Source organism: Tinamus guttatus, unplaced genomic scaffold (assembly GCF_059628265.1).
Source record: "Tinamus guttatus ecotype Peru unplaced genomic scaffold, ASM5962826v1 Tinamus_guttatus_pri_ptg000005l, whole genome shotgun sequence".
Lineage (NCBI taxonomy): Eukaryota > Metazoa > Chordata > Aves > Tinamiformes > Tinamidae > Tinamus > Tinamus guttatus.
In genome coordinates, this window is record NW_028288539.1 from 1 (window position 1) to 22,872 (window position 22,872).

Below are 22,872 nucleotides of genomic sequence, written 5' to 3' on the forward strand. Positions count from 1 at the left end.
GGTGCAACTTGGCTGTGTTTTTCTTTCTTCTCAAAGACGGGATACCAGCTTGATAGGCTAGTTGTCATACCTGATACTGAATGTTTTTACAACATCCCTAAAATATATTTAGTAAAATTATTTTGTACACCAGCTAGGCCTTTCAAAAGGCTCTTATATTGTACGTTTCTTTTTTTTTCCTCTTAGTAAATTGCTAAAAATTACACTTATATCTAGGAGAGAGAATATGCTTCCCATGAAAATTTTACACTTCAAGAAGATCATGCAACTCTACACTTAAGGAAATGATAGGCTGGCTTTCCAAAATCAAGGCAGTAAATCCTTTATCAAAAGTCAGGAGCAATCATTGGTAGTATGCCTTACTAAATCACAGATTGAGAATTACGTGAAGAATGCAGTTAGCATTAGTCTAAGCCAGGTTCCCAGGATTCCCAGGGTTTTTGTAATTCGTTCCTGAGAAACAGTGGATTACATTTGTTCATGTTCTTTGCCCTTAAAAAAGAAAAAAGGGGGGGGGGGAGGGGAAGCATGTATTCCTCTTGTAGCTCACTGTTATTAAGAATATAGTTCAGATTTAAAACATTAAACATGGAGTAGGTTTAAATGTTTTGCAGAGTTTTTTTGTTTCAGATATTGTAAGTCATACCTACAGATTTTTTTTCATTGCATTATCTCTTTTCCTCATCATGAAACATTAGAACCACTTCAAGCTCATGTTTTATGATGTTACTTTTGATAATTTGAGATAGTTTCCCTGGAAATTTGATGCTACACATTGCATGATGTGTTCCTTGGTAAGTTTGTGTAGAGACAACATGGAGAGATGTTTCTAGAGCCTGTTTTTTCTAGGGTGTTAGGAAAACTGATCATAAAGGGAAGGTTTGTTTGAACGGTGATATGAATGCAAAATTTGGACCTCTTATCTAAAAATTACCCCCAATTAGTTTTCAGCGTAATAGTTTGAAAGAATTAAATGGATTTTGTTTATATCTAGAGACTCCCAGACAGTGACATCTCAATATTAAATATGCATATAGTGTGTGTGTGTCTGTGTTTTGGGGTTTTTTTTGGAGGAGGTAATAAAAATTCTGGAGCCTTATCTAGTGCATGCTGCTAGAGAAGTGGCACAAAATGTGTCAGAACAAAGTGAGGGAGGGGGAAGGCAATTCCAGTACTGTGAGAATATTTATTTATTTATTTATTTGGGTAAAATATCTTGCATTGCAACATCAAGAACTATTATCTCTAATGGAAAAGAAAAAGCAACTGGTAATTTCAGGGTTTCTTTGTGGAATGTAATGCTGCAAAGCTTGATCTTATTATAATGTTGTAAAGGGACTGTGTACCTTAATGATTTGCCTGTATTTTAACACAAGTGCACAAGTCTGATTACAGCTAGAAGATCACTGTGAGGCCAGGGCAAAGCATGTTTAACACATTTAGGTTAGATAAATCTGATTAAATACAAGCACATTTGACCTTGCCCTGTTGCTTTCTTCCTGAAAAAAAAAATATATTACTAAGTAAAAAGGCTGGGACTTTAAGGCTTGATTATGCTTTTAGGATGGTAGATAAAATTGTGTTTCCATGGAAGGTCAGTAAGACTTATTTCATTATTTCTTTTTTATTGCCTTTCATCCCTTGGATTTTGAGATTAGTTTTCCTGGGTTGGAGAGCTAGGATCAGCTGTCCCTGTGAACTTGAACTCCACTGCACAGGTTTGGGAGGAAATCCTCGTAGAAACCAGCACTGCAGGTATAATGGGCCAGCCAGCAGTCTCCCTTCTCCAGCAGACGTGAGGGAAGTTGCCTTTGAGATTCTGCTATTCACATTTTAAAAATAAAATAGATAGAGTGCAATTTTTAACTTAAAAACACAGAATCTACCGTTTCTCAGTGGTTTTTTTTTTCTTCAATAAATGTTTTATTAGCTTTATTAGCTTTTATTCTAAACAATTCATCTCAAATGATTCAAGTCATTTTCTTTCCCAGGTTATGCTCCTATTTGTTAAGGTTTGCAATAAGGTTTTTTTAAAAGAAGAAAATTTTACATGTTGAAGTATTATTTTAGGAAATTCTGTGCATCTGTATTTCTAGCAGTTATGACTATATCAAGTTAAAGCTTTAATAACATGTTTGACAACTGCTTACCTCCAGTCGAGTGTGAGTATCAGATGGAAATCATACATTTAGAATGTACATATTTAAGGACTTTATTGGATGAAAAACTAATTAGGACTAATGACATATCTTAATTAAAACTTAGCGACCTATCTTAACCCTTATTATTCAGAGAGAGCTCTAATCCTACATTTACTGAAGTGCATGAACTTAAACTAAAGATTAAAGAATACTACAAGGCTGTTGTACTGCTGTGCTAAAATATATTGTATTTGAAATATATTTACCTTTTTCAGTGATAGCACCTGAACTTAATGATAGACCTTTTATAAACAAAACTGTTACGAAAGTGCTTGTTTTCTTCGCCGATATTGTATCATTCTGAGTGCATTGGTACTGCTCTGTTGCTGCTACAGGTGCTTTATTACTCTCACACTCTAGTCTGTGAAAATTGTAGTGAAGAGAAAAAGCCTTCCCTGAAATTATGGAAGTATTTTTTAACATAATCCCAAAGTTATTAGAAATTCTTCCTCATTTTGGGGGTCTAGGGATCATCCATGTTTCTGCAGAGCTTGAAATAGTATAAGCGCAGTTGTGCTGTGCCTCTTGAAGAACGTCTTTTCAGCTTAGTTTTGAGTAAGATTACGAAAATCAAGTTATTTAACTCAAACCAATGTTTGGTTTAACTTTTAATACTGGCTAGTATATATACTTAACCATAAATACTGTGCCAGGTTGTGCTGGCCTTGGGCCCAAGATCCGTGTTCTCCATTGCTGTGGGAATCATGCAGGAATTGGAGCTTCCACGTGCACGTCATGGGGTCTGGCCCAGCACCCCAGAGCCCAGAGCAGGGCTTGCTCCAAAGCCAGCACAACCGGGGGGCTTCACCTCAGCGGGGTCTGAGAGCCGCTGTCTGAGCGGCTCTTCCTGCACTTCCCAACCGCTGCTTCATTCACTGCTTCCTTCCCATAGGGGACACCTGGGAGCTCCATATTCTGCTGCTTCTCCATATTCTTCTGTATTGCAGGAATTTTAAAATACGTACATAAATACATATATATATAGGAACATACATAAATACACACACACATACATATATATACACATATGAATGGAACTTGTACAGAAGGGATTTTTTGAAATGGTTGTCTGAAGTACCTTTTCTTAAATGAGTTGGTGGCCAGTCCAGATTCATGTTTGGTGCTGAACATCTTCCTGAGAACAAATTTATCTTTCAAGGTCTAACTGAATGAAGTCTGTTGCAAAAACAAACTTCTTATCATCTGTATCAGTAGTTGTAGCTGTCATTGATATGTTCTCTATGACTAATAGGATGTGTGCTAGGGAATATGAGAAAGATTTTTGTGATCTAGGTAGTTTTTACTATTTGAAACTTGCGTCTGGGCATTTTTAAAATTCTAATTAAATTAATTTTAATGATTAGCCAATGGGTGCTGTTTATAATGAACTATCTGTTCACTATGTTTAAAACTGCTGATTTTAGGAGAATGAGAAAGGGAAAAAAGTTGGTTTATTTCAATTCTACTAATATGCATTTAACATACATTTGAAACCTGCTAAAGACGGACATTGAGGACACTTGTGTGTGTGCACCATAGCTCGTATAAGAAAATTAATGTGTTGTATTTCCATGTTTAGATATTGCAAATGGCTCCAGTTCAGGAGGATACCGCCCCCCTCCCAGAACAAAAGAAGTGATCATCAATGGACAGACAGTGAAACTAAAATACTGTTTTACTTGCAAGATTTTCCGCCCACCTCGTGCCTCACATTGCAGCCTTTGTGATAACTGCGTAGGTAAGTATAGGAAGATGTGTTCAATTTAATTTGTATGTTCTTAATACATTTCAAATACATTTGGTATCAGAGAGAAAAAGAACCAATCTGAGTTTGATGACAGGATTACCCAGAAGGTCTTTTTCTGCCTTCATCCTTCTTCCCCTAGCTAATTGTAAGTAAATGCTAATTATTTTAAAGGAGGCAGAAGATGAAGAGATTTGGCCTCTCAGTTGTTTCCATCCTAGGAAAGAAAAATATCTCTTGGCACATACACTTTTCCTGAACCGCTCTGCAAGACAAGGAACGGACCCAGTTTGAGTAAGACTGTCTAGTATGTACCTTGAACTTTCTAGCAAAAAAGAAAACCAAAGTTTAGAGGAGTCTCTGAGCTATTTCTTCACCAAACTAAACTGAGGACAAGGAGCTGTTTTTCCAGTTTTAATTCCAGTCTAACTCTATAGGGCATAATTTAAATATGTAGGCTTTGGTCTGTGGCCAGAATATATACTGTAGGTAATATCTAGCTTTGAACAGTTTCAAAGCTAGAAATTGGAAAAACAGAATCCATACGAAGTTACTGGGCAAGCATCATATTTTGGGAGTGAGTAGATAATGCTAGGACTTACTTGTAATGATGTTCTCTCTTGCTTTCTCTCTCTCTTTGAGCATATTGTTTTTTTCCATGACATTTTTCTTTGGAGGCTAGGCAAGGTGATTAAGATATGTTTCAATTCAAAAACCAACCGAAAAACCCACCAATCAAATCTAAGTAGTTTTCCAGTTAATTAGATCACATTTGGAGTTTAGGCAGCTGATTAGCCCACTGTTGAGCTTGGATCTTATGCATTCAAGAAAATAATGCAGAAAGATGTCTCCAGCTGAGAAATGTAATTGCAGCACTCGGCGGTGATATTTTTAGATATAAAGCAGTCATTGGAAGAATTATGTCTTCGTACTTAGATGATATTCATAGAGTGAATACTCTTAGATGAAAATGAAGTATTTAGCCTTTTAGCCCTGTATGATGGATTGATATTTATAGATGGTTCCTTTCGTAAATAATTAGTTTTTCTGGTGTTGAAGATTTATAAAGCGTTGTAAAAGTCATTGCACTTCACAAATAGGAATGTTTATGAATTGCAGCTGATATGTTCTCAGATAAGTATTCTGTTACACTGCTGTGGTATTGCTTGACAAGCCTCACCATGTGAAAACACAGTTTTAGACCAGTTCAATAAATAAAAGTTAGGAGCTGCTGTCTTTACAAAGTGTGTGCGTAACTGTGACCAATTTTCTTCACATGTGCACACCAAAACTTATTTTAAAATAATGCCTAAACTTTTCTTAATACTCTGAAACGGAAGAATTGTTTTACAGGTTATTCCATAATCTGATAATGTTCTTTTTGTGCTATATTTTAGAAACCTACTGTGCAAAACGTCTGATTAGTGATGGGGGGCAGGACTAACTCAGGAAAAACCTCTGTATTTTGTTTATGTTGGACAAACAGATGTGACACTATGAATGTATTTCAGAAGAGGACAGATGAGCAAATTCCTTAAATGATAATTGTATCAAAAAGATTACTCTTCTGCTCATAAAATGGCTATGAGATCTTTTTTTTGTCTTATGCAATTATGATTTGAAGTTTTTTTTTTCATATTTCATCCATTTATTGGAATGAATTGCCTGCAGTTTGCTCCTCAATTTTTAGAATGGGAAGCACAAAAAGTGTGACGACTTCGAGGTACAGGGCATAGTACTGTCATTTCCTGATTAGCTACAGATATTTCTCATATAAATATGCATGTGCTTTTCATGCAAAATATGAAACTTACTAATATTAGTAACTAATTTCCTGTAAAAAAAAAATCTCAGAAGAAGTGGATGGTTCAGGCACTTGTGAAAACTGCAGTCTGAGAGTGCACACTTGATCAGACTATGTATTACTCATCTGCCTCTCCATTTAAGAGACAGGCTTGTCTCTATGATGATGCTTTTGCTTAATTTAGGTTTAGTCTTACTTAGCTTTGAGTTTTCTTGTATCACTGCAATTTGCTAGTTCCCCGTTAATGTAACTAAACCAATGCAAAAACTTTCTTACTTCACAGATGTGTAGACATTTAAGTAATTTAATATTGCAACTCATGAACAGGCTGCCCAGAGAGGCTGTGCAGTCTCCTCTGGAGATCTTCCAAACCCGCCTGGATGCCACCCTATGTCACCTGCTCTGGGTGTCCCTGCTGGAGCAGGGGGGTTGGACTGAAGTCTCTTCCAACCTCAGCCATTCTGGGATTCTGTGTGAACTCCTTTTTGCCATGTAGCTAGTTCCTGAAGCATTTGCTGGATAAGTAAAAATCAACTACAGAATTGTATCATACGGGAATGGAATCTTTCTTCAAACCAGCATTCCCTGCACAGAAAAGCCAATATGCTTTCTTGCTTTCTTTCCTAAAAGAATTTCATGTTTCTAAGCAAAATGACTATAGGGTGAGAGAGAGGTGTTTTATTCGATATTTTCTTTTGATGCATTTTTACTCTAAAACATACTTAGCATCTAAAAAAAATAGTAGATACAAAAATGCTTTTGTGCATTATTTTCCATTTTACTTAATCCTAACTTTTTAGTTGGCCAGTAAACATTATCTATTACTTCTTGATCTGGGTTATGTTTTCTATTTCTTCGCTAATATTATACAGAATGTCACCTACAGTATTTCCTGAAAATAGGAAGTAGTAGTAGCGCAAATGCGGCTAGCTTTGCAATACCTTCATAGAGTATCTAGAAAAATCTAGATTTTTGTGCTGATGTGCTGTTGCGTTTATGCCTTCAAAGGTTTGGTCAAATAAGTGTTCCCTGAGGTAAAGATCTTGGATGGGTTCCTGGCTTGCTTTCTTTAACTGCCTTTCTGAATGTCAGGTGGAAGTTAGCTGCTCAAGGGCTTTCTGTGTGCCATATGTCTGCTTTAAAAACATAAAATAATGTAAATATAGTAAATAGAAGAACTAAAGTAAAATTTGTGTGTATACACACATACATACCTAAAAATAATTCATACATACATAAAAATAATTCAGCAGTCAACTTAGTTTGGTTGTTGCTGGGTTTTGGCAAAAGATTTTGATTGCAGTATACGATGCTATTAAAAAGCCAGAGGCTGGACTCTGTCTGGAAATGACATTTCTTGATCATTTGTTTCAGCATTGACTGTCTCATTTCCTTTTTTATTTTGTTTTGATAAATAATTTTATTCTTGTTTGCTTTCCACAAGAAAATTAAAGTAAACACGATTCAATTGGCTACGTCTGAACAATTTATTTAAATACTGTACAGAATGACTAAGTAGAAATGCTAAATAATTATTAGCAAGCAGTAAATCAGCTTAGTCCACTAAGCCTGAAGTCTGAAGACTCCCTTGCATTGATAGGCCTCATCTTTGCCTGCCAAGCAAATTAGCCCATCCTAGACTACGGCAAAAATTCAGCGTGATGGAAGGAGAGACACCACATACATTAACCTAAAGGAACACAACCTTTTTATTTCTGTCAAATCTGTGCATCTTAAATCTGTACGTGATTGTTAAACAAAGATCTCTCTTGATGCTCAACTGTGTTTCTTTCAATACAGATGATTTTTTCACAGAGGATTGAAACCTTCAAAATTTTGAAGTTGGTTGTCACAGAATAACTGTGAAATGTGTTAATATTTAATAAGGTTTGCTAAGAAATCAGCTAGACATTTCCAAGCTCCTAGATGAACACGAGAATGGATAGTCTTAAATTTTGCTTAGTGCAGTAGCCTATTTCCAGCCATTCTCAGCGTGGATCCCTAGGGAAGAACAGAAGAAGAGAGCAAGCATGCAATGATACTTCCTGCAGAATATTCTCACGCTCTCGGAAATTTGCAGCCTAGGCTTTCCTGTACCCTGGAGGGTTATTCCGTTTCAGTAGCCCATGATGGATCCTACTTGGCCGCCTTTATGCCTAACATAACCTTTTTCAGATGGGAAAACAGGATGCCACATAGTGCTAAAAGACTGTGTGTCACACTGGCATTTTCTGTTGATTTTTTTTTTCTCAGTGGGAGGTAATATTCTTCTAATTTGTATATCTGATTTTCATTTCTCTTCCCATTTCTCATCCTAAACATGGGAGTAAGGGTCGGGATTTGGTGGGGAGAGGGGTTATTGTTCTGAGTGTTCTTTTTTTTAATTTTTTTTTGCTTTTCAAGTAGAAGATATAAAGGATATAAAGGAAGGAGATGAGTCTAGAAAGTTGCAACATTGTGAATACTTTACATTGTGAATACTTTTTGACCTTCATTTCTTTTCTCTCACTTTTTTTTTCTTTAAGACCATATTGTATATGGTTAGCATTCTGTACTAATTCTTTATATCCACTGTAAAATTACATATGTTGCTTTTTGGGATAGTGATATAAGTGAAATGCTGCTTTCTATTTTCATTAACTCATATCTATCTTAGACAGTAGCTAGCCATAAGAGAGAGAACATCCTGGGAAAGGTAATAGGATATAGTTCCCTGAGGATGGGGAAGAAACAAAATCAGATTTGTTTACACTAAGTTGTAACATAGTCAAACTGGTGGCCCTTTAATGAAGAGGAGGGAAAAAATAAAAGACGGAAAACAAACAAACAAACCCCAAAATATGAAAATACAAATACCTACATCATTGGCAAAGAAATTATCATTTTTAGTCCAGAACTGGAAAGGTAATACTAGAGCATTATATAGTGACATCCTTGAATGTAGGAACAATTCTCTGATAAAGAATATAAAAGTATAGTGCAGGTTTGTCGAGGATATTGAGGATATTTCATGTTTTGATGACTCTAATCGCTTAAGAGAAAGCAGTGAAAAGCAGTGAATTTGAGATAAGCAAGAACAAACTGTGCGGTTTAAAGAAAAACAAAACTGGAAAACATGCAGTATTAGAAATCAGTAGACACCCCCTTTTCTGTTTAAATCACTGCTTCCATAAAGGATTTCTCCCAGGCAGTCACAGACACAGTAGTTTGTTTCTGACCTGGACTCAATTAGGTTGATTTATTGTTTTGAAAATATACTGTGTCATTTACCAGCAGTATACCAAGCAGCAGAATTCAGATAAAAACATTCCTGTTTAAAAAAGTAGTTTCCCAGATTAGGCACCACTGCTGTAAATTTATTTTCTTAAAATGCAGAATTAGTTATTTAAACATACAGTGCGTCACTGGTGGAAGATAAGGGGCTAGTGTGTTCAGAGAGAAGCTTTTCCCAAGGGCTGTCATTTTAGATGCCACCATCTTCTGGCTTGGAAAATGTGAGATAGTTCAAATAGGCCAAGTGTTGGCTTTATAACGGCTTGGTTTTTAACATCAACACTATGCCTGAGAGTAATTTACCCTAAGCTTCCTGGTGTTGTATAACCAGTGTGCATTTTCCTTGATGTCACAACCTGGCTTGGTTTTAATTCCGTTCTGTAGCACTCTTCCTTCATCACTCTATTATCTCATGTTTTGCTTTCAGTTTCCTTTTCCTGACCTTCAACTGTTTCTCTCCTTACATTTCCTGATCTTAGCTAGAAAAGTTATGAATTGCTAATAGGAAGTGAGTACAATAATGAAGTGCATACAGTTACTCTTTAGCTCAACAGTTGAGTCTATAAGGTGGTCAACTGTTAGGTCTACTTTTTCTTTTCGGTTTTCACAGATGGGAGTCAGTTTTGGCTCTTTCTGTTGCAGGTGCACTGCAGACAATACCAGAAGTACATACCAGCACTTAGAGAAATGACCAATCATTCGTCAATGGTTATGCAATTTATATACTGCACATACTTTAGAAATACAGGGAGAATGGCATGTTTCTCAAATTTTGTAGTCCAAACATTAGAAAACATTGCAGGAAGCCTGTTGAAAAACAATGTGTGTTGCAGGTTTCTTGAGAGAAGGATCACAACTTATGTGTTGTCCTGTCTGTGGAAGAAAAAGCAGAGATGGTCTAAATACCCCAGGATGTGAAGCTACTAAAGAAAATGCAAATATTTTTAGGAACCTAAGTAAACAAATATTTACATTTGAAGCAATAACAATTGAAAGATGGTTAAGGAATTCAAAGGCAGAGATAAAAGTTGTGTTTTGTAGAGAGCAAGAAAGAACAAAGCCCTGAACTTGGTGGAGACTGATAGCTGTATGGTAAGGATACCAAACTTCCCTCAGGAAGCAGTGAATACTGCCTTTTATTTACAGGATTGTGTATGTAAAGGAGAGAATGTGAAGCAGTGAGGTCCTTTCCCATGCACTCTGATTATTTTTCAAATAGCATCCATTCTTAATTGCCACTGGTGCCTTTGAAAATGTCACTGTTAATGTGCTTGCAGGCAAAGGGATTTATTGTTAATTAGTCAATATTTATTATTGGAGGTAGCACTGAAGTGAGCTATGTGGTGATATAGTCTAATTACTCTGAAATATCCTAGGGCAATGACTGGATGTTTTTCGAATAAATCAATTGCTATTTTTATTAACAAAATTAAGCGTGTTTATTTCCCTTTTGTGAATAACATGTGTTTGCCACTATTGGAGCTGATTAGCATGTAAGAAGTTGACTTTGCAGCTTCTTGGCAGTGGTTTTTTTTTTTTTTTTTTTTAATACCCATATAAACAACTTGGCTTTCTGGGATAGTATTTAAATGATCTGCAAAGTAAAATGTCTGCGTATCCCTTGTGTTTGCTTTTCTCAGTGACTTTGTGGTGTAGCTGTCCACCCACATTACTGATTTATCTCATTAATTAGAGGCCTGCTTTTCACAAAGTTACATTACTGTCTCACTTTACATCACAATGTAGAGATTAGTTTAGTGCCTAGGATGTAATCTGGAAGAAATTTTTGATAATATGTATTTCCTGAAGGTAAACCTGAGCCTAAAAGGCTCATTCTGTTCTATTTTGTTTTCTTGGAGTGTTTCAATTTGGGGTAAGAGTAAAAAAGTGCTCAAGTTTGGTGCTTTAAATGACCTATTGTGCATTGTCTCTAGCAGATGTTCCGAAATAACGTAAGAGTGCATATAAATGCAGTTCTCAATCAGTTCTTTGTTGTTTTATTATTGACTAATTTTCTTTATAAATTTCCCCTCTGATTTCATTCCAGAAAATAACATCAGAGGCATTGTCAGGAGAATGACTACCACACAGGTGGATGTGATGTGTGCCAAGATATACATATTGATCTATATTTTTAGATTGCTGTTGACAGTGGAGGGCAAGTCCCATCAATTTTGTTAAGATGAATAATTTTTGTCTAAGTGATGATTTTTAAGTAAATGGAACAAAGCATCTGAGCATGAGTTTCGTTAGGTTCTGTTAGGTTTGAGCTACTGTATTTTAGAACAGAATAAACAGTTTCTGAAATAAAAAGTACATATCCTGTATAGGAAAATATAAAAACCTCGTTTACTTTTCCATTTTAATAGCAACCAGATTCAGAAAGTACGCTTTGCTATACAAAAGAGCACGTCAAGAAGCTGAAATAGCTATAGTCATATCATGATGTCATGATCCTACAAAAAGCTGTAATTGTCATTATTGTAAATATGTGCAGATGTCGGCGATCGCTGCATAACTGCCCAGTGTGTGCAGAACAAAGGCCTGGTAGTACCTCTGAGGTAATTTGGATTAATGTGGCCCAATTATTTGAGTGATGTGAGCAATTTTGACTGTTGTCTAGTTTGAAAAGTAGACTGTCGACTCTTCAAAATCCTAGATTTTCATGCATTAAATAGAACTCAAGTATTAAATATTAAAATCATTAAACTATTACAATTATAATTATAATAATTAAAATTATTAAATATTCACTGAATGTCTTAGGTGTATGTCTTTGCTGTACAATGCTTTACTTGAACGAGATGAAAGAATAAGGAAAGAAATTTTAACTTGTGTGCATTAGAATCTGCTAGTGTGCATGTGACCTACATGCTTTTGTACCTGTAGACTTTGTGTCTTATTGAGACCTGCCTTCACGCTAAGCCTTAGAAAACGTACGTTGGCTGGTAGCAATTCAGTCAAGCAGAGAAAAAAAGCAGCAGTTCATAAATAATAATAAGTGCTGTTAAGGTCAGAAGGCATTACAGAGAAGAAAGGCTGCAAGCTGAAGGACCAAGCTGGCCTACAAATGTTCCATGTAAAAGCACTTTTTTGTTCTTCCATGTGATAGAACTTTACTGAATGTTTTAAAAGAGGAAAAAAATCCTTAGGGTCATTTTGCACATGGTTTCCTTGTGTGCAGTCATTCAAAAATGGAAGAGAAGTGTTTAAGGATTTAAAGAGTCTGCTTGCTGGGCTATGGAAAGCAGTTATTTGTCTCTCTGGTCCCAAGCAGCATGGAACATATTTCAGTGGGCCTTGTGAAGAAACACTCTGCTTCTGTAAAGCCCAAACTTGACATTGCTTATAAAATAAGAACTGTTCTCATTTCTGTTTTTATTTGAGATAGCCAGCAGTTAACATTTCTTAAGCAAGTTTGCAAATGTGAATGTTTCAGGGGGAGGAAAAAGAAAGAGGAATATCCGAAGTATGGTATAACTTGTATGAGCTTCTGTTATCCCGTTAGCACATATTATTAGGTGAGCTTTAGTTGGACTGCTTAGTCATGCTGGCAGCTTATGGCTTCCAAAGGGATGGTCTGCTAAGTTCCTCCCCTTCATTCCCACTTGTGTGGTTCCCTCCTCCGTGCTGATTCAAACAGCCCTGGGTAACACATAGCCCTTGGTAAGCTACCTTGCTTCCTGAGCAGCCTTAATTCCCTTTATTCTTCCTTTTTTCCTTTTTTTTTTTTCCCTCTCTCTCCTCTGCCAGGTTAGTTTACTAGTTAACTGACTTGCCTCATAAACAGCTTAGGTGAGGTAAAGAGGGGTGAAGGAAAGTCAGCTCACGACATTTTTCACTGCCAGTTGACAGATTGCCTCAGTAAACCTTCCCACAGTTTTGGGTATGCGGGTACTGATTGTATGCAGAAGCTATTACCCAAATTCTAAGCTATTGATGTCTTAGGAAAAAAATAGTATAATGAACAGTATTGGAGCCTTCCTGATGTCGCTTGAGGCTTCTTACCTCTTTGTTTTTGTGTGATCGTTGCAGCAGCATTTCTAGTCTCCATATACTTGTTTTTTTCATTGATACTTCACCTGATAAAGTGTTCATATATTTTCTCAGTCCTTTTTATTCTACTTTTGTTCTTAGGCTCTTCAGAATTAGTCAAAACTGGATTTCCTGATCCATTTTAACCGGTAGTGCGGTTGGTGTTATAACTAAGCTAATTTAATGCATAGCTGTCTCTGAAGGGGTTATTTGATCTCTTCTTGGGCAGCATATTCTCCCTGCTGCACTTTGTGCCAGCTTTGGTGTTCAGTATTTTGATGAGCTGGTTTGTGGAACTAAGCAATAGAAAATCAACCCAGTTTTCAGTTACTCTGCCTCACTGAACCACCTCCCTAAGGAGAAAATGAGCACTAGTCATAGCCCAAGGAAGGAGGGCCATAAACACACAGGGAAGAGGCTGCTCACAGGATGCTAAAAGGGGGGAACAGGGCCATCCCTTTCAACAGTAGTTTGTTATTAAGTGTTGATATAGCTGTTATACCATGTCCTGAAGCAAATGCCTGCCTTATTTTGTGTGAAAGTCAGAGTGCAGGAGGAGGATCTGTCCTAACTTCTCTGTTCCTGGGATGCTTCCATAGACAAACTTTCCAGGCCTTGTATCTTCCTTCCTCCCACATTAGGAGTTCTAATATACATCTTACCAACAACTATTTTTATTGCAAACATTTTGATTCTCTCATTTGCTGCAAAGATTTTTGCAATAACTTTGACATAAATATCACATTAGCTAAGGTAGGAAACACTGTGAATTTAAACCAAATTTCCAGCCACCACCTTCAGACAGTTTGTGACTCTTCATAACACATGTCATTGCATTTATATTTGCATTGCATTTTAAGTTCATTAGGCCAGAATTCCCATTTTCTCTCAGTATTATTCTTTTTCAAGGAAGGTAAATCCTAATTCTTCTGCCAGAATGATCCAAAACAAGCAAAAATGATAGGCAAACATTGTTTTACCCAACTGATGATGGTTTGGTTTGCAGGTTTCTGGACTGTTGAGGATGAAAGTTAATATAATTTGTTATTTCTTCATTAATACTTATTAAGCTATGAGATACTATAAGAAAGAAGAAAGAGCTCTAAAGAGAGGCAATATGTATTTTTTGATAGTGCTAGAAGTTTCTGCTTAGTATATGTTTGCTAATTTTCGCATTGACTGTTGACTCTTCTCTTGCATTAATAGCTAAGCAGAGTGGTTCAAAAACTCTAAGATGATAGGTGTTTTAAGTTCAAAATCCCTTTACTTTGCAAAATAAATACATAAATAAAAAAAATGCCGTTAATTCCTGAGGATTCTTTAGACCTTCCAGTAATCATTATGGAATTTGATGGAATGGATTTTTTCACCTAGAGGCTGAATGAACAGGTCAAAAACATTTCCGGGGGTGGGGAAAAAAAAAAAAAAAAAACCTACAAGCAGCTATTTGAGTGCCTGGTGTCTCTCTGGCACTTTGTTCAAGCACCAGGCAAAGTGAGCCTTGTCTGGCATATAATGTGGCTATTATCTTTAACTTGCATGTACGTGTTTGTGTTCAGCTGAGTAGAATAATCCGTTACTATTTAATGTACTATTTTGTGGCACATAGCATTCATGTCAAATCCCTTTGTATATTTAGAGCTTTTTATTATTTGTAATGCTCTGTATCTGTAGAGCTGGGATTGCTCAGCCTAGAGAAGAGGAGGCGCCAGGAGGATTGTGTCCGTGTGTATAAATATTTGAAGGGAGAGTATAGTGAAGATAGAAACAGACTCTTTTCAGAGGTGCCTAGTGACAGCGTGAGAGGCAATGGCCCTGAACAGAAACATGTGAAATTGTCTGTATTTACAGAAAAAAAAAAAAAAAAAAAAGTACCGGCAGGGCAACAGAGCACAGGCTGCCCAGAGAGGTTATGGTATCTCCTGAAAACCTGAGTGGACACAGTCATGGGTCACCTGCTCTAGGTGACACTGCTTGAGCAGGGGGGTTGGACTGAATGGTCTCTAAAGGTCCCACTGACCTTAGCCATTCTGCATTTTTTTGTGACTGTTGTTGAGAAAGATAAAACCCATTTTTTTTTGTTCATAATACTAATTGTAATAATTTGGTTCAATTTGAACACTTTAATAAAAAGCTTTTCTTATTCAACTAATATGTTCTGACCTATTCTGCTTTATTAACATCATAAATAGTTATTTTCACAGTGATTAGTTAGGCTATTATTGTAAAAACAGAACCTTTCAACTTACCAGAAAGTCTGAAGGCAGAAATGGAAAGGAGTTATCAAGGTAGTTTGCAGTATGGAATGTGTGTATGTCCATTTATATGTCCACCCTACATACATCTGAATATCATCATGGCTAGCAACTGGTATTTATACTAGTAAACTTGTTGGTTCCTACTGTTTCAGCATAAAAGAGAATTAATATATATATTTTAGATTCTTCTTCCAAAGACACATCATGATTGTTTTTTTCTGAAGCAATAGGGTACAAAAAGACCTTTAGGACTATGCTTTTAAAATGCTTTTTAACTTGATTTTCCTTTGTGGTACTACTTGCACTAAATGTACTGCACTAGATACTATTAAATGAAGTGTTTATCAGAGCATTAGGACTCATGCAGAAGCACAGATTTTAAAAATAGAACTGTCCAGGTTCAGTGTGTGGTTGCTTTGGGAATACTACTATATTGCATTGAGGTAAAGGTGATAGTGTCTACCCTTTTTGGTACTTAAGGTACTTAGTATTCATAGCAATACTCAACAAATTAAAGTATTTTTGAAGCTTTGCCCTAAGAACATTCAATAACTTCACCTTGAATAGCCCTGTTGAAATTTGAAACAGATTTATGGCAAAAACATGTGGTTCAAACAGCTGTCACACAAAACTAGTTTAAAAAAAAATCTCTGAAAGTCTAGTGAACTCAGAAATCTATAGTGCATGTTGTTTTGACTTTGTTGCTGTTGTTAATGAAGATAATCCTAAACACATCCTTCAAGGAAAACCTCTCATGTAGGTCTTTAACATAAAACCATAGCTAAAATAAACTAGTCTGTTTGAACAGATGTGCCTTTTTAACACAGAGCTTAAGGACTTCAAATTTGTAGCTTGCCTTTCCTGTGCAATTACAAATAGAGTGATATCATACGTCAATGGAGGCATAAAAGTCAGAGAAAACAAAACAAGATTTGGACAAGGATCAGAGAGTGAGAGGGATTCAGCATGAGAGCATCTGTCTTATGTTATAATCTTGGATTTGATTAAAAATTTAAAATTCTGTTACTATGTCATGTAATCTCTCCAAAGCAAAGTTACGAAATGCTGTTTTGTTTCCTGACAATCATTCTGTTTTCGTTACCCGATGTATTGGAACTGGGAGGTTCCAGGTTGCATGGGGAGACCTGCACAAGCAGCTGGATTAACTATTCCCTGTGACATCTGCCAACGCTGGGGCATTTCCCTGATGTTCTGGAGGCCAGTTTCTCAGCTGCCCTGGCCTTTTTCTGACTCACTAATGAGTTAATCTCTCAGAGAAATAAAGGGAAAGGGCTTGGTGTAGTACGGAAAAGAGGGAGCCCACGTGATACATGGGGTGACAGACCAACTTGTGCCATATGGTGTTCACAAAGATAAAACAAGTGATTAAAAAGCAAAACATCTAATTTAAAAAAAAAATTATTAAGCTAAAGGAGAAAGTGGATTTTACCAGACAATCTAAATCATAATCAGTGAAAATGTTGTGGTTTTGGTTCTACAACTTTGAACAGTTCTGTATGGCAATGTCAATTCTAAGTGGGAAATTGGGAGGTCTGAAATGGATAATATTTGAACAATACTAAAAGAAAAGGGAGAAAGTGGAAATACTTCATGTGCCGTAATTGATGAGTGATATAATGGTGGGTATAAACCTTTAAAGGTATGATCATGAAATATGAAGAAAAAAGAAAAAAAAATCAAAACCTCCAATTTTGAGTAGAAAAGTCATTGGAAAAAACAATCCTTACATTTTAATTGATACTGTGACATATGCTGCTGGAAAATATACACTTATCGGTCAAACTGTGCAATTTATCATCATAATATTGTTAGTTTAACAGAAGCTCGCCTCAGCCATACTTTTTCTTTAAAAAATGTAAAGTTTCATTAAAATATTTGTTTTTTCATTTCTATTTTTTCTTTTTTAAATGAGATTTCTCTGTGGCCTGAGTTCTAATATAGTATTCAGAGAGCTTTTTTTTCAAATAAAACAACATTCTATTAATTGTTTTCCATTTTTTTTTCTTCTGCCTCTCATTTCAGAACGGTTTGATCACCACTGTCCCTGGGTAGGCAACTGTGTGGGGAAAAGAAACTACAGATTTTTTTATATGTTTATTTTATCTCTGTCCTTTCTGACAGTCTTTATATTTGCATTCGTTATCACCCACGTCATCCTTCGTAAGTATGCTGGTGAAATCAGATTACGTATGTAGCCATTTGCTTGAGTTTTTTATTTTTAAGTTAATCTTTTGATCATTCAGGGCTTGTTTATTTATTTATTTATTTATTTGCCTTTTCTCTGAAGCGTCACAGTCTCCAGTGACTCCCATTCAGGGTCTGTAGTAGACCCTGAGCATGGTAGTCATTGATGCAGCACAGGCTTTATTAGTGTTATTTTTTTTTTTTTTTTTTTTTTGCCTTTGTGGACAGCTGTTTTGCAAAAACAGCACACACATTTTACATCCCATCGTAGAGTTAGTAGCATTTCCCCCTCAAAACAACTGTGTGTGCTTTCTCAACAGTAATCTTTGGTCACTTGCTATTCATCCAAAAAAGGTGACTTAGAAACTAATAATTTGAGCTATTTTGCAGCTTCTCTTGTTCTCCTGTTTAGTTTTACATCTTCCTCTATCCTGTTTTTGACATAAGCAACTTTCATTTGCATAGACATTCTGGAAATGATTGATTTATAATATAGTGAATGTTGGAAGATGAACATTCATGATTTTGAGGCAGATTTTTATTTGTATTTGGGATTGGGTTTAAGGATTTTTTTTTCAAAGCTTTCTTATTTTCTTTCTTTTCTTTTTTTTTTCCTCACACACATAACAAATTGTCTTAGCTTCTGCATGTTGTTATTATTCCAGTTTGTGGTGATAGACTATATGAGCTGTCTTCAAAGACCTGTTTTGTATTCTGGATTTTTTTTAACCCACTTTCATTAGGAAATTTAAGAATGCTGTATCTTTTTTTTTACTAAGTGTATGGGGTGTGTCCTCTTGAACAGAATTTTTTAAAACATTTTTGAAATACGATCTTTTTGCTGCTTTATGTTCCTTGTTACAATGGAAACCTGATAGAAACAAAGTCCTGTTTATTTTATAATACATTTAGAAAGCTAGCTTCATAATGACAGTGCTTAAAAATCATCTAAGAAAACATATGCCAGATTGTGCTCAGTTTCTTAAGTTATTTACTGGGTGTGGGGATGAAAATTTGTATTTTGAAAGGCAGAACTCCTCTCGCTTGTGCTTCACAGCAGAAGGATAAGGTGACACTCCACAGTGCTCCTGTAGCTTGCATTTGAGACCAGAGCTAGGGACACTTCAATTCGGTGTGGTTCTTGAGCAGCAAGTTGTCCTCACTGACAGATACAGCAATTCTAGTAGTAGTTGCAATAGCAGAGGAAAGATGTACATGTACTTTAAAAAGGAAAAAGTAATTATTAGAAAGAGAATGCTTGCCAGTAATATTTAAATCCTTGAATTTTATTTGGATATACCTGAGCACACACATGCATAAGTTTTAAGGAGGAGGCACGCTTTTAACTGTGGTTTTGCCTGCTAGAATTCAGTAGTTGAAAAAGTAATTGCTCTGACAAGGCTTTTGTTGTTGAAGCTAATTTACCTTTATTTCACAAAAATGACAGTGCTTTTTCCCACTTCTAAGTATTTAAATTACTAAAATTTTCCTAGCATTTCATGTTCTGTATGCCAAGTGAATTTATCCAGTGTATCTTACCTTTATAATGTTGACCAATTAGAAGTGCATATCTAATTCAAAGTGAGCTTTAGGTAAAGGTCAGAGAAATGGATTATTTCCTGTTGTGTTTGAGAAATGCTTTAGGTATAGGTGTTGCAGGTAATAAACGTTAAATGCTGCCTTTTTAAAGTATATCACCTGTAAAAGATTTTGGCTGTAAAGTTTTCTCTCCATTACGTGAGTCAGAAAAACCTCTACAGTTCTGAGGATTGCTTGGTCTTTAAAGGCAATGGGAGCAGGTACGAACATTGAGCAGTTCTTGTGCTGTTTGCTCACTCATGTTTGCTACATTTGAAATTTAAGTTTGGCTTTCAGATTTATCTAGTGCATTCTTGATTGCGAACAAAAAGAGTTCCCTACATGCTTAATCAGTCTGAACTCCATTCTTTCTGTGCCCAGCATTCTTCTGGTGCTCTTCCTGTTCACTTTTTTTTTTTTTTTCCCACTTTTCCCTCAGCTGATTTTGCTTTATTTTGCAGCCCTGAGGTTATTCAACTGCTGTTTACTGTTAGACAAGGATCTTTGCAATGGGCATAGGGTGTGTTGCGCTGGTGTGTCTGTGAGCAGGCTGCCTCAGTCCTAATGTTAGGACCTAACCTAACTTAGTTAGGTCCTAATCAAGATTTAGGTCCTAATCAAGTCTCAGTCCTAATCTTAGGACTCTGGTCTAGTGTTTTGAAAGTCATTCAGCTGCAAAGATACTTTTCTTTTTTCCTTTCTTTCTAAGATGTCTTCTAATGCAGTGTTAGTTTGATGAAAAGGAGGATCACTTAGTGATAGTTCCTTAGTCGAAATAATACCATACTGACCGGGGGGGGGGGGGGGGGAGAAAAAAGGAAAATAAAAATAAAAATTTAAAAAAAAAACAGAACACCCAATGATAGGGTTGTTGTAACCAGTAAAAATACCTCCGGATTTGTATATTGTTACAATAATTATGTTTGCAAGGAACACTATGGTGAACCTGGAACCTCTGTGGAAGGAATATACATATATTTTCAAAGAAAATTCTGGAGACAAGCATCATGATGTTGCAAAAGAACTTGATCTCAGACAGGAATTTTGTTTATAGAGAGAGGAAGATTTTGTCACTTTATATAGTTGAATATTTTGTCAAAGAAAATGCCCAATTATTTGTATGTGGCAATGGGAAGAGACTATAGTAAAAAGTGATGTGTTTTTCACTACTTTTCCTGAAGGGGGAGAATAAATTTGTTCTATTTCTACAAATCTTGACAAAATTCTTGATTGTAGAGAAAGTTCTGATGATGTTGCCAAGTCCAGTTCTTAGCTCTTGATGATGAATTACCTTTGTCAGCAACATTTTATTCTGGATCTCCTGTGTTTGACTTCACGCCATCTGACAGTGGATATTTAGAAAGATGATGAGGGATAGTCATAGTAATCTTTAGGCATTTATATTAACAAAACCTTACATAGCTCATCTTAAGAGGGAAGTTCCTTCTCTGGCTTTGTTCTTGTTGATAGAAAACCTATTCTTTATCTTTTATATATCTCATATATATCTTATATTATATATCCTGCTTGTGCATACAGGTGGAACTAGGTGATCTATAGAGGTCCCTTCCAACCTTAACCATTCTGTGATTCTGTGATTTCTTGATACAGACAAAATGTTGTAATGATTTAATCTTGTTAGCTGGCATTTTTGTAATTTCTGATAAGCATAAGAGGCATTGAGATTTATGAGTTGTAGCTTAACTTCCTGTTTCTCAGGCCTTACTTTTGGATCATCCCTTTGAAACTTTCCCTCTCCAGGATTAAGAATCTTTGCACATAATATTATGCTGAAATAAGTCTGAAGTTGGTGTCTTTCAGTTATTCAACCCGGAGGCATCAGTATTTCGTTTGTGTGTTATAATGAGGAGCCTTTCCCTTCTGGGGGAATTGAAATAGTGTGACCAGCAGTAGGACATGCAGATAATACCTACCTGCTGCCATTGCCATTAAGGATCTTAAGCAGAAAGAAAGTAGGGGTATGTCCCACTAATCTTGTGCTTTGAGACTGTAAGACTCAATTATGAGATTCTAAAAGAAAAATCTCGAGACTCAGAAAAATAAGGTAAGTAATTTTTCCCTTTTTGATGATAAACAGTAAAATTGGCCAAACAAGTCTGGAGAAACAGTGTATTTTTTTAAGGATATCTTAAAATTTTGCTGTGAGAAATGCTTTCAACCTGATGCATTTAAATAAATTATAGAATAAAATAAAAGCTATGTATGCCTTATCCTTGTGTAACAATAAGACAGTTGCAAATTGTCAAATTGCCCTTTTTGACTGATGTCTCATGGCTGGAGAACCCAAGTAGAAGCTTCTCCATCTCTGATTCATTAGAACTGTTCTTGGGTTTGTTTCAACTAGCAGGTATTCTCAACTCAACCAGAGGCAACAAGCACCTCTACAAAAAAACCTATGTAAATTCAGTGAAAGCATAATTTTAGTCTAGAGAACTTCAGCCGTTTCCAGAATAAGGAACGGAAAGCTGAGAATCTGGGTTCATAGTATAAATTTCAGAAATTTTTCCAAGTCAAAAGTTGCTTTTGAAAAATAATATTTATTAAGGAAAAAATAGGGTTTTTTTTTTTTCCTATATTAGGTCTAAAAAGAACAGGCACAATCGGAGATCTTCTTCATGGGAAAGTATGCAGGCATCAATCTGGTATTACTGAGAAAATATACTACAGGTTGTTGTTGCAGCTGAACAGCATAATTTCAGATTCACATTAGTAAAACTATTCTGCAATTATTCAGTAGATATTCAAATATTAATTGTGTGAACTATGGTGAATACAGCCTGTAATTCAGTATGATATTCAGTTTGTAATTTGGGTTCTCTTTCTGCAGGTTCACAGCAAACAGGGTTCCTCAATGCCCTGAAGGACAGTCCTGCAAGATATCCTTTTGCTGAAAGAATTTGTAGCTTTTGTTGTGTAATAACATCTGAGATGCCTTTTTTCTTTGGTTGCTTGCTCTTGTTAGATGTGTGCTTTTGAGACTTTCATCAACGACTTCAGCACTTCCTGCACACACAGGATCACAACAGGATTTCTCACCAAATTTTGGAGTTAGGGAACAGATTAGCCTGTTCTTTAGCAGCACAGTATGTTTGAAAAAGTACTATACATGTGTGATGGAAATATGTTCCATATATTTGTGACGGAATTTGTAAATAAATCTCACACACAGGCCATGGTTTCATTTAGGGTTTTAATTATTCTGCTCTTTCTATAGTAAGCATATCTGAATTGGCAAGTGTAGAAAGTACCTGAAATGGCAAGTCAGAATACAAAAAGTGGACTGTGAAATAACTGAAACCTTAAGCTGCTTTTGAAGAGCTGAATACTTCAAAGTATTCTTAATGTTGATTTAACTTATTTACAGGTTTTAGAAAATCAGATTTTCAAGTGTCTACTTCTGTTAGATTACATAAAAGTAAATATATGCATACACAAGGACTACTATTTTGTAAATAATATTCCTTTTGTTACTTGACACCAGCTTTCTGTATATTTCAGTGAGAATGGAAAGGATTCCTGCTCCTGTCTGAAAGCAGTTAACATAAAGGAAAATGGGAAGCTTCCATTTAATTTTCAGTTTACATTACTGTATAGACTGTAAGCTTTCTACTTATGTACATCTTTTGAATGGTGTATCTGGATAAGCAGCTTGTACCTTTCAAAAAGCTTCTATTAAAATAATGCTTTCCTGTGCATGTGCTAAAGCATCTTCTGTTGGCTTGGCTATTGTACCTCATACAGTTTGTTCTTTTC

The 22,872-nt window shown here is 35.9% G+C and overlaps 1 protein-coding gene across 1 annotated transcript in view; it reads left to right on the forward strand.

Moving 5' to 3' along the window:
• Positions 1–3,773: 3,773 nt before the first annotated feature.
• The window catches only part of LOC148596345 (palmitoyltransferase ZDHHC14-like), a gene marked incomplete at its 5' end in the record, with an annotated part of 39,649 nt that continues 20,550 nt past the window's right edge, over positions 3,774–22,872 (forward strand). The window contains 3 exons of the mRNA XM_088521018.1: positions 3,774–3,939; positions 17,359–17,496; positions 21,947–21,995. Of these exons, the coding sequence (XP_088377144.1) occupies positions 3,774–3,939; positions 17,359–17,496; positions 21,947–21,995 (353 nt within the window). The remainder of the gene's footprint in view (positions 3,940–17,358; positions 17,497–21,946; positions 21,996–22,872) is intronic.